The sequence below is a fragment of the Anolis carolinensis genome, chromosome 3, assembly GCF_035594765.1.
Source record: "Anolis carolinensis isolate JA03-04 chromosome 3, rAnoCar3.1.pri, whole genome shotgun sequence".
NCBI lineage: Eukaryota > Metazoa > Chordata > Lepidosauria > Squamata > Dactyloidae > Anolis > Anolis carolinensis.
Window position 1 is genome coordinate 35732324 of NC_085843.1, and position 12369 is coordinate 35744692.

At 40.5% G+C, this 12369-nt stretch overlaps 1 protein-coding gene across 1 annotated transcript in view; it reads left to right on the forward strand.

The window, feature by feature from the left end:
* Window positions 1-2295: 2295 nt before the first annotated feature.
* Window positions 2296-12369, forward strand: part of ccna1 (cyclin A1) — a 44246-nt gene continuing 34172 nt past the window's right edge. The window contains exon 1 of the mRNA XM_062974729.1: window positions 2296-2416. Within this exon, the coding sequence (XP_062830799.1) occupies window positions 2362-2416 (55 nt within the window). The 5' untranslated portion in view covers window positions 2296-2361. The remainder of the gene's footprint in view (window positions 2417-12369) is intronic.

The following is a 12369-nucleotide window of genomic DNA, read 5'->3' on the forward strand; positions in this document are numbered from 1 at the left end:
GCAAAGATGAAGTACTTTGGCCACATCATGAGAAGACAGTGCTCCATCATGTTTTCAATAAAGGTGCCAACATTTTTACTAATCCTGATGGCGTTCAGGCACTTGATCAAGTTGGAAAAGATCATGATGCTGGGGAAAATGGAAGGAAAAAGGAAGAGAGGTCGACCAAGGGCAAGAAGGATGGATGATATCCTTGAAGTGACTGACTTGACCTTGAAGGAACTGGCCGACAGGAAGCTCTGGCGTGGGCTGGTCCATGAGGTGTATAAGAGTCGGAAGCAACTGAATGAATAAAAAACAACAAACATGCCAGATCTATTTCATAAGATTTGTACATTTGTAACATGGGCAGCCCCAGTATTCTGAAATGAGCAGAATTCTGGAAAATGTAGTTTAGGGTGGGGTTATTTGAATTCCCTGTCATAAGGGGTGCACCTTCCCAAACTACATTTCCCAGAATTCCTCCCTGAAAGTTTTTTTTTTGGGGGGGGGGGGAAACGCTTGTTCATTATCTAAAGGAATTCCGAGATAAAAGGGGAATGTTGGGAATTGAATCAACCCTGTGAGATAGGCAAAGTTGAGAGGCAGTAACTCTAAAGTTTACCTAATAGGTTTCTTCTTATTATTATTACTTCAAAGGCTGGATGGGCATCTGTTAGGGGCTGCTTTGACTGTGCTTTTCCTGCCTGGCAGAAAGTGGTTGGGCTGGATGTTCCCTGGGGTCTTCCAGTGAAATTGTACTGTTAAGTTTATGTGGGTTAAAATTCCCTAAAAATGGACGTGAAAATCTTTCTGAAACTTGAGGGGAATGATGCCCTTGTTATGTTGTGTCATTGAAAATAGAAAATCAAGGAGATAGCTCTTGTAGGGCTTTTTTTTTTAAAAAAAAAAACAAAAACAAACAAACATGTTTTTTAATAAAAACTTTTTAAAATTCCAACAAAATAGTAGATATGTGAAAGATTCTGAAACTTGGGAAGGGGGATAACAGTGTTAAATGTGTTCTACAATTGTAGCAAGTTTCATCCCAATAGCTCTAAAAATGAGGAAGAAAGGCGCTCCGGAAGTTCCCCCACTTGTGCAATTATGTAACAAAAAAGTAATGAAATTTTTGTTACATCATAATAGTTACAATACGGACACCCTGAGGATATTTTAGAAACATGTTAGAAACAATTCGCTGCCCCCCTAATTTAGTAATGAGTATTGAATCTTTTATCATTGATCGCACACCCCTAATCAACAATACTGCCTGATAATCCAGTCAAAGTTAAGACCTTTAGGTCTCTTTCAGTGGAAGAATTAAGAGCACATTCAAAATTTCATTTACAGTAGAGTCTCACTTATCCAACGTTCTGGATTATCCAACACATTTTTGTAGTCGATGTTTTCAATAAATCGTGATATTTTGGTGCTAAATTCGTAAATACAGTAATTACTACATAGTATTATTTCGTATTTAACTACTTTTTCTGTCAAATTTGTTGTATAACATGATGTTTTGGTGCTTAATTTGTAAAATCATAACCTAATTTGATGTTTAATAGGCTTTTCCTTAATCCCTCCTTATTATCCAACATATTTGCTTATCCAACGTTCTGCTGGCCCGTTTATGTTGGATAAGTGAGACTCTACTGTATATGTATTTGACAAATATGTAATCTCTCGGCATTTTCTAGATACTTACCAATAGTTGACGTCATTTGCAGTCTGAACTGAATGTATGGGTTCTTTGGTCAAGGCTTTGCCCACTAGGAGTGAGAAGTAATATATTTCTATTTAAAACATAACAATTATGTCTAAATTTGCCTATACATATTAACAAAACAGAGCAAATCTTATGCAGTGCTTTCTTTTGACAACCCCTCTCTTTGATACAGCCTTCTGCCTTTTTTTTTTTTTTTGGCAACCTGTAAATGACCATCTGGATCTGGAGAAAGATTTTTAAAAATATTCTATAACCCATGCATGCTGCTGTCTGTAAAACCAGCTTTCTGCATGTGTCACTGGAAAAGGTAGCACTAATGTTTGTATATAATCTCAAAGGAAATAAAAAGAAAAATATAGAACAATTAATCAACTGGAATCTTCTCATTTATGGGGCATTTGTTTGTTTGTTTCTGGTTATCTCATAAGTGCCACAAGGCATGCCTGAATGCTGCAAACAAACAGCAATGATTGTCCAGTTCACATGGATACTAAAAGGCTTGGCTTGCTCAACCGATGGGAAACTCTTCAGAAGCTGTGACGGTTCCTTTCTCTTTCACATATCTCTTGAGAGTGGCGTGTTGTATTCAGCACAGGGTTTATCCTTGTTACAAGGGAATAATTTTTTCTGCTTTTGGATGTAATTGGAAGGAGATGCCTGGACTGAAGAATGGCAGCCAAATGCCATCAAGCTCCCAAACTGGACAAGGTAGGCAAAGACTGCAGCCAGTCCAAATTGGAAAGGAAAATATTAAGACTGGAGCCAAACTTTGCACACAATTGAAATGTTGCAAAGTATAAGAAGCCGAATCTTGACTTTTAGGCTTCAATGCTTTGCATGGTTAGGCTAGGTGCCAGTGATCTGAATGGACATCCTACTGATTAGGCAAGTGCAGTAGGCCCATGTGTTATTAAGGGTGCACCCATACTGTAGAATTAATGCAGTTTGACACCACTTTAACTGCTCTGGCTGAATACTATGGGATCCTTGGAATTGTAGTTTGGTGAGCCACCAGCACTTTTTGGCAGAGAAGGCTAATGATTTTGCAAAACTACAACTTCAATTATTTGGGATTTATTTATTTATTTTGGATTTTTGAATCTCTGGATTTCCTTGTATACATATGGGGGAGAGGGAGAGGGAGAGGGAGAGAGATTGAGAGAGAGAGAGAGAGACCAACTTTGGGAAAGAATGCAAGTCTAAATACAACATTCATTTATGTTTCATATATACCTTCAGTCTGAAAGTAATTTTGGATGAAACAAATTATTATTATTATTATTATTATTAATTCATTTCTATCCTACTTTTTCCCCATGGGTGGGATTCAAAGCGGCGTACAAAAGTTTAAAAAACACAGATACATATACATCAATACATACAATGCATAATCAACTAAAATATCAATGCCAATTTAAAAGAAAAAAATCCAATTTGAACACATATACAACAATTAATAACTTACAACAAATGCAATTTAAAAGTTTGTGTACCCTGAACCATAAGAAGCAAACTAATGTGAGCAATCAAGGATTTTGGCATATTTAAGATTTCAGGATGAGGAATGTTCTACTTGTATATACTGAGACTGCTATTTTCTGCAAATAACATAGTGACATTTGCATATCTTAAATTACTGTTGTTTCTTTCACCACTATTCATGCCTCCTGTTTCTGAGTCCAAATTCACTTTCCATATGATGTGTTCTGCATATAAATTAATTAGATAAATGTGGCAAAATACAGCCCTGTCTGGCCCCTTTTCAATGGACAATTGTCCTAGACTCAAGAAATTAGGTTATGTATCAGGGTTATCAAATGCTGTGGCACATGCATTTCTTTTTGAAAGAACCAAGGGCATGTTGACAACGTCTCCCCCACCCCAGGCAGTTGTGCTAGTTCTGAGATGGATCTGGCCATAACTGTTTACGCAGCTATCCTGTATTGCTTGGCCTCTGGCAGCCCCCTCCTGTTGTTGTCATAGCGTTGGGCAGTAGGTACAACATGGCTAATGGCTGTTGAGCATCACTTTGAGTGACGCTAGCTGGGGCAATAAGCAATTGGAAATGGAAGAGGAGAAATGAGGGTAATTCCCTCTGTCCTACCCCACCTATAGGAGGTCTATGAATACTGGTGGCACAGTGTGTTAAAGCGCTGAACTGCTGAACTTGCAGACCGAAAGGTCCCAGGTTCAAATCCCGGGAGTGGAATGAGCGCCCGCTGTTAGCCCCAGCCCCTGCCTACCTAGCAGTTCGAAAACATGCCAATGTGAGTAGATAAATAGATACCGCTCCGGCGGGAAGGTAACGTCGCTCCATGCAGTCATGCCGGCCACATGACCTTGGAGGTGTCTACGGACAACGCCGGCTCTTTGGCTTAGAAATGGAGATGAGCACCTGGACATGACTGGACTTAACGTCAGGGGAAAACCTTTACCTTTTTTTTATGAAGGCAGAAGAAGGCTGCAACACAAGAGATGCCACCGGTCTTCATGTTGACCATGCCATAGGATCAAAACCTCTCTGTGAAGACTGTATTGATCACCATGCACTGATCTCCACATATAAAACAAATTCACGCACAGGAGTCTCCCCTTCCCCAAAAAAAGAAAGAAAAACAAAACCAACAGAAGTCCCATGGCGATTGCTGACTGGTGACGGGAGCAGAACTGTGAAATCCAGAAGCTCCTAGCTACTGACTGGAAATGGACGGTGGATATGGATTCAGTCAAGCAAATCCTTGTTGCAATTGCCTTCCGTCTAGAAATCTATGTCATTGTGAAAGACCATGCGGATTCAGAATAGGTTTCTACAGACACGTACAGACCCACCACCAAGACTCTACCCTTGGAAGACAATCATACTCGATCAAGAGTGATAGCCTATGACTAGCCATATTGCACCCGCTGGCCACCTCTATGATGAAAATGGGAGAGGGAGTGCTAAAGGTTGCCATTCTGTGTTGCCAAACTGAGTTCAGCACCACTAAACAATCAAGACCCTCCACCCTCCTGCTTCCTCAGCGGCGAGGAAGCTGGCAGTCATAATCATCCCTGGGCCAATTTAGCATTCACCACTCCAGATTGGTCCTGCATAGAGCTGCCCCATGACTTCTCAATCACATCAAACACATAAATAGTTTAAAACAACAATCAGACATGGTAAAATGACAGCAAAGAAGAAGCAACGTCAGGGAAACTGCAGCAGGCCATCTCTTAACAATACAAACTAGAATAAAAATGGTAGGATAGCTCTGCAGCGATAAAGTCAACCTACTTTAGGAGGGAAATTTACAACTGAAGTGTTGCTGTAGAGAAAGTCCTGTTTTCTGTATTTATCAACCCATCCTCCTGAGAGTATGAAACAAAGAGGACAGTGTCTGCTGTGGATCTCAAATTCAAGATAGACACTTTAAATTTTCTGATGTTTCATGCCTTCAAGTCCTTTCCAACTTACGACAACTCTAAGGTGGACCTATCATGGATTTGTTCAGAGTTGTTTTTTCCTTTGAGGCGGAGACAGTATGATTTACTCAAGGCTACCCAGTGGGTATCTTTATCCATGGAGAGATTCAAACCCTGCTCTCCAAAGGCATGGTATTTCACTCAAACCACTACATCATACTAGCTCTGATTCTTCAAATAGCTATACTTATTGAGCAGCTACATTTTGTACTAACTCAGTTTTTTGCCTAATTTTCAAAGGCAGCATCACATTCAGTGCCTTGCTGTAGTCAAAACTGAAACTCCATCTAGTTCTGATTTCAGAATCAACAATCAAAACTTCAAGAAGCTGTTATCTCATTCAAAAGGCAGTTAATTTTTCTTACTGGGTATTTGCATATGAGACACAGACCTGCTTTTACAAATGTTCTAAAAATAAAACTAATTATCAGACTTTCATGAGTTAGGAGAGCAGAGTTGATAAATCATTTCTTGTTATATGTTATTTTAAAAATAAGATAGGCAAAGAAATTGTGAGCTCTCACAGAAATGAGATTCTATTTATCTTGAGCTCTTATAGGTGATCATTCTCAGACATCAGAATGTTTTAAACTAGTGCAGGGTCAATCTATAAGGTAGACCCTTGCTAAAAGGTCAACAATAACCCATGCGAAGGGTTAATGAATAATACATGAATGTGCAGACAACACCATAGAATTAGAAATATTTTTCCAAGCTAGACTTCTTCGAGACTTTGATATTATTTTCACAATTTTACTAAGATGAATTGCCTTCAACAAAAATGGAAACCATGCAACTTTTTCTTTCATTTTACCCTTTGTTTCATCCATCCGAATGGACAGTACAAAACAAATACCCAAATAAAACAAATGGATCAAATACTGTACATTCCTCTAGTGTAGATACGCTGGACTATGGCCAACTTGATGCTGCTTAGATGTGGGCTTGACTGAAACTCCCATCATTTCGAGCCATACATAATGTGATCCAAAACATTTGGGGGGTGATTGGTTGGGCAAGGTGGTTTACATGGAAGGTGACTTTCTTGGACTATAGCATCTAGAATCCTCAACCTTTCTTAGACTATAGCAACCATGGTTATCCACAACAATGCCCCCCCAATTTATAGCAGATTCTCTCCCATCTCTATAATTCTAAGACTTTATCTCTTTAGAATACAACAGCAGTAAGTAAGTAAACTTTTATTACGGTCAATGACCAGCTCATATCAAGGATACCCAGTCCTGTACATCCATATCAAACCTGAGGGGTTATGTTCTTCAACTCCAATAATAATAAACACCATTATAAAATTGAATCATTAACAAAATTTAAAATCTAGGCTAAAATCCACATGCATGTTCTATTAAGACTCAGCTCAACCCACGGGATGATCCGGAGGGAGTCTAAAGGGAGGGAGTGGGGATGGCACCGGGGGAGGGGGGGGGAGAGAGAGAATACCCATAACTGTAGATAACAGTCTATAACTATAACTATAAATATTGGACTATCTCTGATTTCCCATCCCCTTGTATATGGGGATGATGATTGCCATCCCCAGTCCTTGGGAATTTGACTATATTTATCAATGCAGGTGAAGAGTTATGCTAAGGTGGGGGCCCAGAAGTCTAGATTGTTCTTGATGACTTCCGAAGGAATGAGATCTTCTCCTGGAGCCTTCCCTTGCTGTAATTGTTTGACAAGGCTCTTTATCTCTGTCGGAGTGTGTGACGGCGCGAGTGGCGCCATTTATATGTCAAACTATAAGTTTCAAGATTTGAATTGTTGTATCATGCCTGATTTTGCCCTTACCCTGTAAATGTAGTTGGATTGGTTATTTATATCTGTCAATCAATGTTGTTTGTACCTGTTATATTGCTCACTCAGCAAAACTGTTTGGCTCCACCTCTTCCTGGAGTAGGACTGTGTTCCCTCCTTTTCATTCCATCAGCAAGTTCTATATCGGATGGACGTGAGAGAGAGACTTGGCACTAAAAGCCCTTCAAAAGTTACCTCTCAGCACCAATTCTGAGGTTCTTACCCTTGGGACTCACACTTCATGTTCAGGGCCAACCTGAACAACGTTGAGGAGTCTCAAGCGCCTTCACATCAGTCCTTTGGCAACAGAGGAAGACTCTTGTCTTCAGATATAGGTCATTGGACTGAGGCTGAGTTTGCTCCGGCATTCACAGCCAGAGAAAGAGGGATCTGGACAAGCTTCATGGACTTAAACAACCAAAGACTGTAATGTATATTTTCTTTTACCCCCTTTGTGAAGAATAAACCCAGTTTTTGAGTTAACTACAGTGTTTTGGTCCTTGGGAGTTCCAGTTTCCCTAAAGGAGGGCAAGAAGCAATCCCCTGGGGAAAGATGTCACGTCCATGCCTCTTTCACTAAGAGTTTACAGCCCCAGGCGCGACGGCACAGAGTGACCACAGGCCATGTTGGTAGATTTTCCAGGTCTGGGGTGGAAAGGGCATTCCCACTAGTATGATCCTTATATATGTCCCGAAAATATGGTTCCCATGACCCTGGGGGGATATGGCTTTCTATCGAGGGCTTAACATAGTTAGCTGTACATGATATGATGTACCAGAAGGTGGCAGAGTCTTTAATTTGAATGGATTGTACAAGCCGTATCCAATTGTTTTTTGAGTCTTCTCTTTTTTTCTGGGCCAACAGGCACTTATATCTTCTCTTCTGATGGAGAAGCTCTTATTGCCAAGTTGTTAGACTGGAAAGACTGGAAGGCGGTAATAAGTGATTTTTTTTTTTGCATTTATGCATGCCTTATCAAACCAGGATTTGGAGTGATGATAATATTGCCTATGTGGAACTGTGTTGGAGCTTCTTATGTGTTTCTGGAGCTTTTTGGGTTATTGAGTTAAAGTTCTCCAAAAGAGCACTGGGGAATGTCGCACATGTTACGCCAATCCTTAGATTCTGTAGCTTTCCTCCTCAATAGGGGCCTATATACATTAACTACCATTTGTGTGCAATGATGAAATTGGAGCAACACTGCCATTGCGCCCGCTTTGGATGTGAGTAGGGGCCTAGTACTGAAACATAATGAGGTGGAAACTAAAATCCCTATTCCACCTTTGACTCTCCTGCGTTTTTCCCCGTCTCAGCCTTCCAGTAAATGAATGAAAGCAGCTTAATGTCAGTTCTTCCACTGTCAATTTCTCCTGATGACAGGTGAGTAAGTCTATGAAATTGGAATCTCTAACAGCAGTAGGAACCCCTTGACTTCATTTAGGACCTCATCACATGCCAACTTCCCCCCATTTCTAGACACTTTAAAAACAGAGCACTTTGGGTCTTGGAAAGAGAGTGTGTGTGTGGCGTCTAGGCTCAAAGCGCATGGGCCTGCCAGGGCCTTTCTGGGCCTGCACAGTTGCCGAGCAAGGCTGCCGGCTAATGCGATGGAGGGCAAGCCCCAACAAGCCACCAGCCCCATGCCAAGGATCCTACCATGGGTCCACCCCTAGCTCCGATGAAGAGACTTCAGCAGTGGTACAAGGTAGGTTTCCCTGAGTGCAATCCAAAAAGCAGGCTTAAAGCCAGTACCCACACCCACCTGTTTTTGTCTCAAGTTAATTTTCATACCGGGAGAAGCCTTCCCATTCTGCGCCGCCAAAGGAATGAAAGAAACAAAATAAACTGATTAAATGGGAGAAACGAATTTTGTGCACATGACTACTAGGAACTAGTAAAAGTTTTCCATCTGTTGGAAATGGGCCAGGTACCATCTTGCAGTCTGACCTGCAGAGCCGGCCCTAGGTATTTTTCAAGTGTAGGGAAACAGAATTTTGGCGCCCCACCCCCCCAAAAAAAAACAATCACTGAAAAATAAAAGCGTTGGATAAGCGAAAATGTTGGATAGTAAGGAGGGATTAAGGAAAAGCCTATTAAACATCAAATTACATTAAGATTTTACAAATTAAGCACCAAAACATCATGTTTTACAACAAATCAACAGAAAAAGCAGTCTCAACTGCACCCCGTATGTTTGGCGCCCGAAGCGACCACTTAATTTGCCTCATTGTTGGACCGGTTCTGCTGACCTGCCACATAGTTTTTTCTTCAAAGGATAAAGTATCAGAGAGAAAAGTACTTTCATGGCCATACTGATAAAGGGAGATGAAAATGAAAGTGTGAACTAACATAAGCACACACATATTCATTACATTAAAACATTGAGTTGAAGCTAGCAAAGTCTGGCTCCATTTTCAGGAATCTGGAGAGTCCATTCCCATACATCCTTCTATTTGGAACATGATTTCTACTTAATGGGGATGAACTTTAGTTGTCAAAAACAGCAGATAATCTATGTTCTGAACTGGGATGTCTGTCTGTCCCACTTTAGGAAATATGTCTGCAGAATACATTCAAATATTGGTTGTATTGAATGCATTCAGAAAGTAAATAAAAGCAAGTGTATGGGCAAAAATAAATCATATCAGCAAAGATGAAAGCTTTTAATAGGATGGTTGTGTAATAGCCATTTATTCAATGTGTATATTGTGTTTTATCCAAAAACGAGATCTCTCAAAGCAGCTAATAGAAAAGAGTAATATTTCAATAAAATACCCTGAAGTATTTGCAATGCATGACATCAAGAGAAGCATTAAAATTCCATCAGCAATGAAAAATTATAGCATCTGCTGCAAGAATTAATTCTAACTTTTCTAGTAAATAGGGCAAATTTACAGAATTAAATAAAGTGTAACAAAAATCCAACAAAACTAATATTGACTATACACAGTATGGTGCTAATATATTCTGACTCATCATGGTTGTCCTCCTTATACCTAGATATGAGAAATGTCGGTTATTCTACCAAATAATTAATGTTCAACAGACCAGTATGTTAGTGTTAAAGAAAAAATGGTATCTATTCTGATTTAGTGTTGGAAGTAAATATGATTTATTATCATATAATTTGGCATTTTGATATTTTCTACAAACTTGTGTGAGTGTTTTGTTGTCCAATAACACACTGTGACTATGCATAATGTACAATGAGATTTCACAGCAGTAGTTGCATTTAAAACAAATCAAAATACAAGATAGGTATCAAAGATATGTGACCTGCATGTACACAATGTTGCAAATAATTTTACTTTATTCTAGCACAATAGAGTGCAAAATACCTTGAGGAATCCTTAATACTAAAGAAAAGGCTTTCAGCAAGAACTGAACCCTTTCACTGAAACCAATAGAATGTAAACATTAGATGGGAAATAAAGTGTGTTATTTTTCTTTTTGCTGAAATCATACAGTATTTCCTGCCAATTTTTATAAATGACCATAGCAGATTACATCCTAGTTAATAGAAATGAAAGAACTAACCAGTTTGTTTTCAAAAGCTTACATGGCATGAATCACTGGGTTGCTGTGGGTTTTCCAGGCTGTACGGCCATGTTCCAGAAGCATTCTCTCTGACATTTTGTCTACATCTATGGCAAGCATCTTCAGAAGTTGTAAGGTCTGTTGGAAAATAGGCAAGTGGGGTTTATATATCAGTGGAATGTCTAGCGTGTGAGTCTACAATATACCACGCAGCTGTGGACAAGTCTACATAGGGACGACCAAACATAGCATTGCCAAAACACGAATCAAGGAACATGAAAGGCACTGCAGACTAATTCAACCAGAGAAGTCGGCCATAGCAGAACACCTGATGAACCAACCTGAACATAGCATATTATTAGAGAACACAGAAATGCTGGACCACTCTTAACAACCACCATGTCAGGCTACACGGAGAGGCCACTGAAATTCACAAGCATGTGGAATGTTTCAACAGAAAGGAGGAAACCATGAAAATGAACAAAATCTGGCTACCAGCATTTTAAAAACTCTAAAATCAGCACAGTAAATAAAGAACATCACTCAGAAAACAGGGAAATTCCAGACAAGAAACAACCAGGGCCAGCTAATACCTCCCAACAAAGGATTTCCCCAGGCAGGAAGCAGCCAGACTTTGAAGCTGCAATGCTATTCAGTGCTAATCAAGGTGGCCAATTCTGGGAGGCTCTCCTCTCATTTCCTCCAACATTACAGGTTCAGTTGGTGGGGATGAGGGAAAGAGCTTTCTCTGTGGTGGCCCCTTGACTCTGGAACTCCCTCCCCAGGGAGATTAGGCTGGCCCCAACCCTGTCTGCTTTTATTAAACAACTTAAGACTTGGTTCTTTCAGCATGCTTTTGATTAAACAAGACACCACAGACCCATGGACAACCATGCTGCTCTTCTGCACTTTTAATAATAATAATAATAATAACTTTATTTTTATACCCCGCCTCTATCTCCCCAGGAGGGGACTCAGGGCGGCTTACATGGGGCCAAGCCCGAATAAAAACAGTAGCAGTATAAAACACAGCAATAGACAACAACTTGCACAATAAAAAATAAAATAAAATAAAATAAAACATTAGCCAATAAAAAACAAGAACTAATAAAAACATGGATTAAAACTGAGAGATTGTAAAAGTAGACTGGGTAAGGTGCACCATATAAATATTGTAAACACAAGGTGACTGATAAGGTGCTGCAAATTCTGGAAGTGCAAATTGGGATGGGAATAGACCCTGTGTCTATATCGAGTTGACAAAGGTAAAAGGTGCAAACCGGTACAAGAATGGTCACAGATACAGATTGCTTCTGGATTAGCAATCTTTATCTAAAGGCTTGAGTAAAGAGCCAGGTTTTCAAGCTCTTTCTGAATGCTACCAGGGTGGGGGCTTGCCTGATTTCCCTGGGGAGCGAGTTCCAGAGCCGGGGGGCCACCACGGAGAAGGCCCTCTCTCTCGTCCCCACCAACCGTGCTTGTGACGGAGGTGGGAGCGAGAGGAGGGCCTCCCCCGACGAACGAAGAGATCGTGCAGGTTCGTAGGGGGAGAGGCGATCACTAAGGTAGGAGGGTCCCAAACCGTTCAGGGCTTTGTAGGTGATCACTTGCACCTTGAATTGGGTCCGGAAGGTGAACGGCAGCCAGTGGAGCTCCTTAAGCAGGAGGGTTGACCGCTCCCTATAATTTGCTCCAGTTAGAAGCAAGGCTGCCGAACGTTGAACTAGTTGGAGTTTCCGGGCCGTCTTCAAGGGCAGCCCCACGTAGAGTGCATTGCAATAGTCCAGTCTAGAGGTAACTAAGGCATGGACCACCGTGGCCAGATCAGACTTCACGAGGTAAG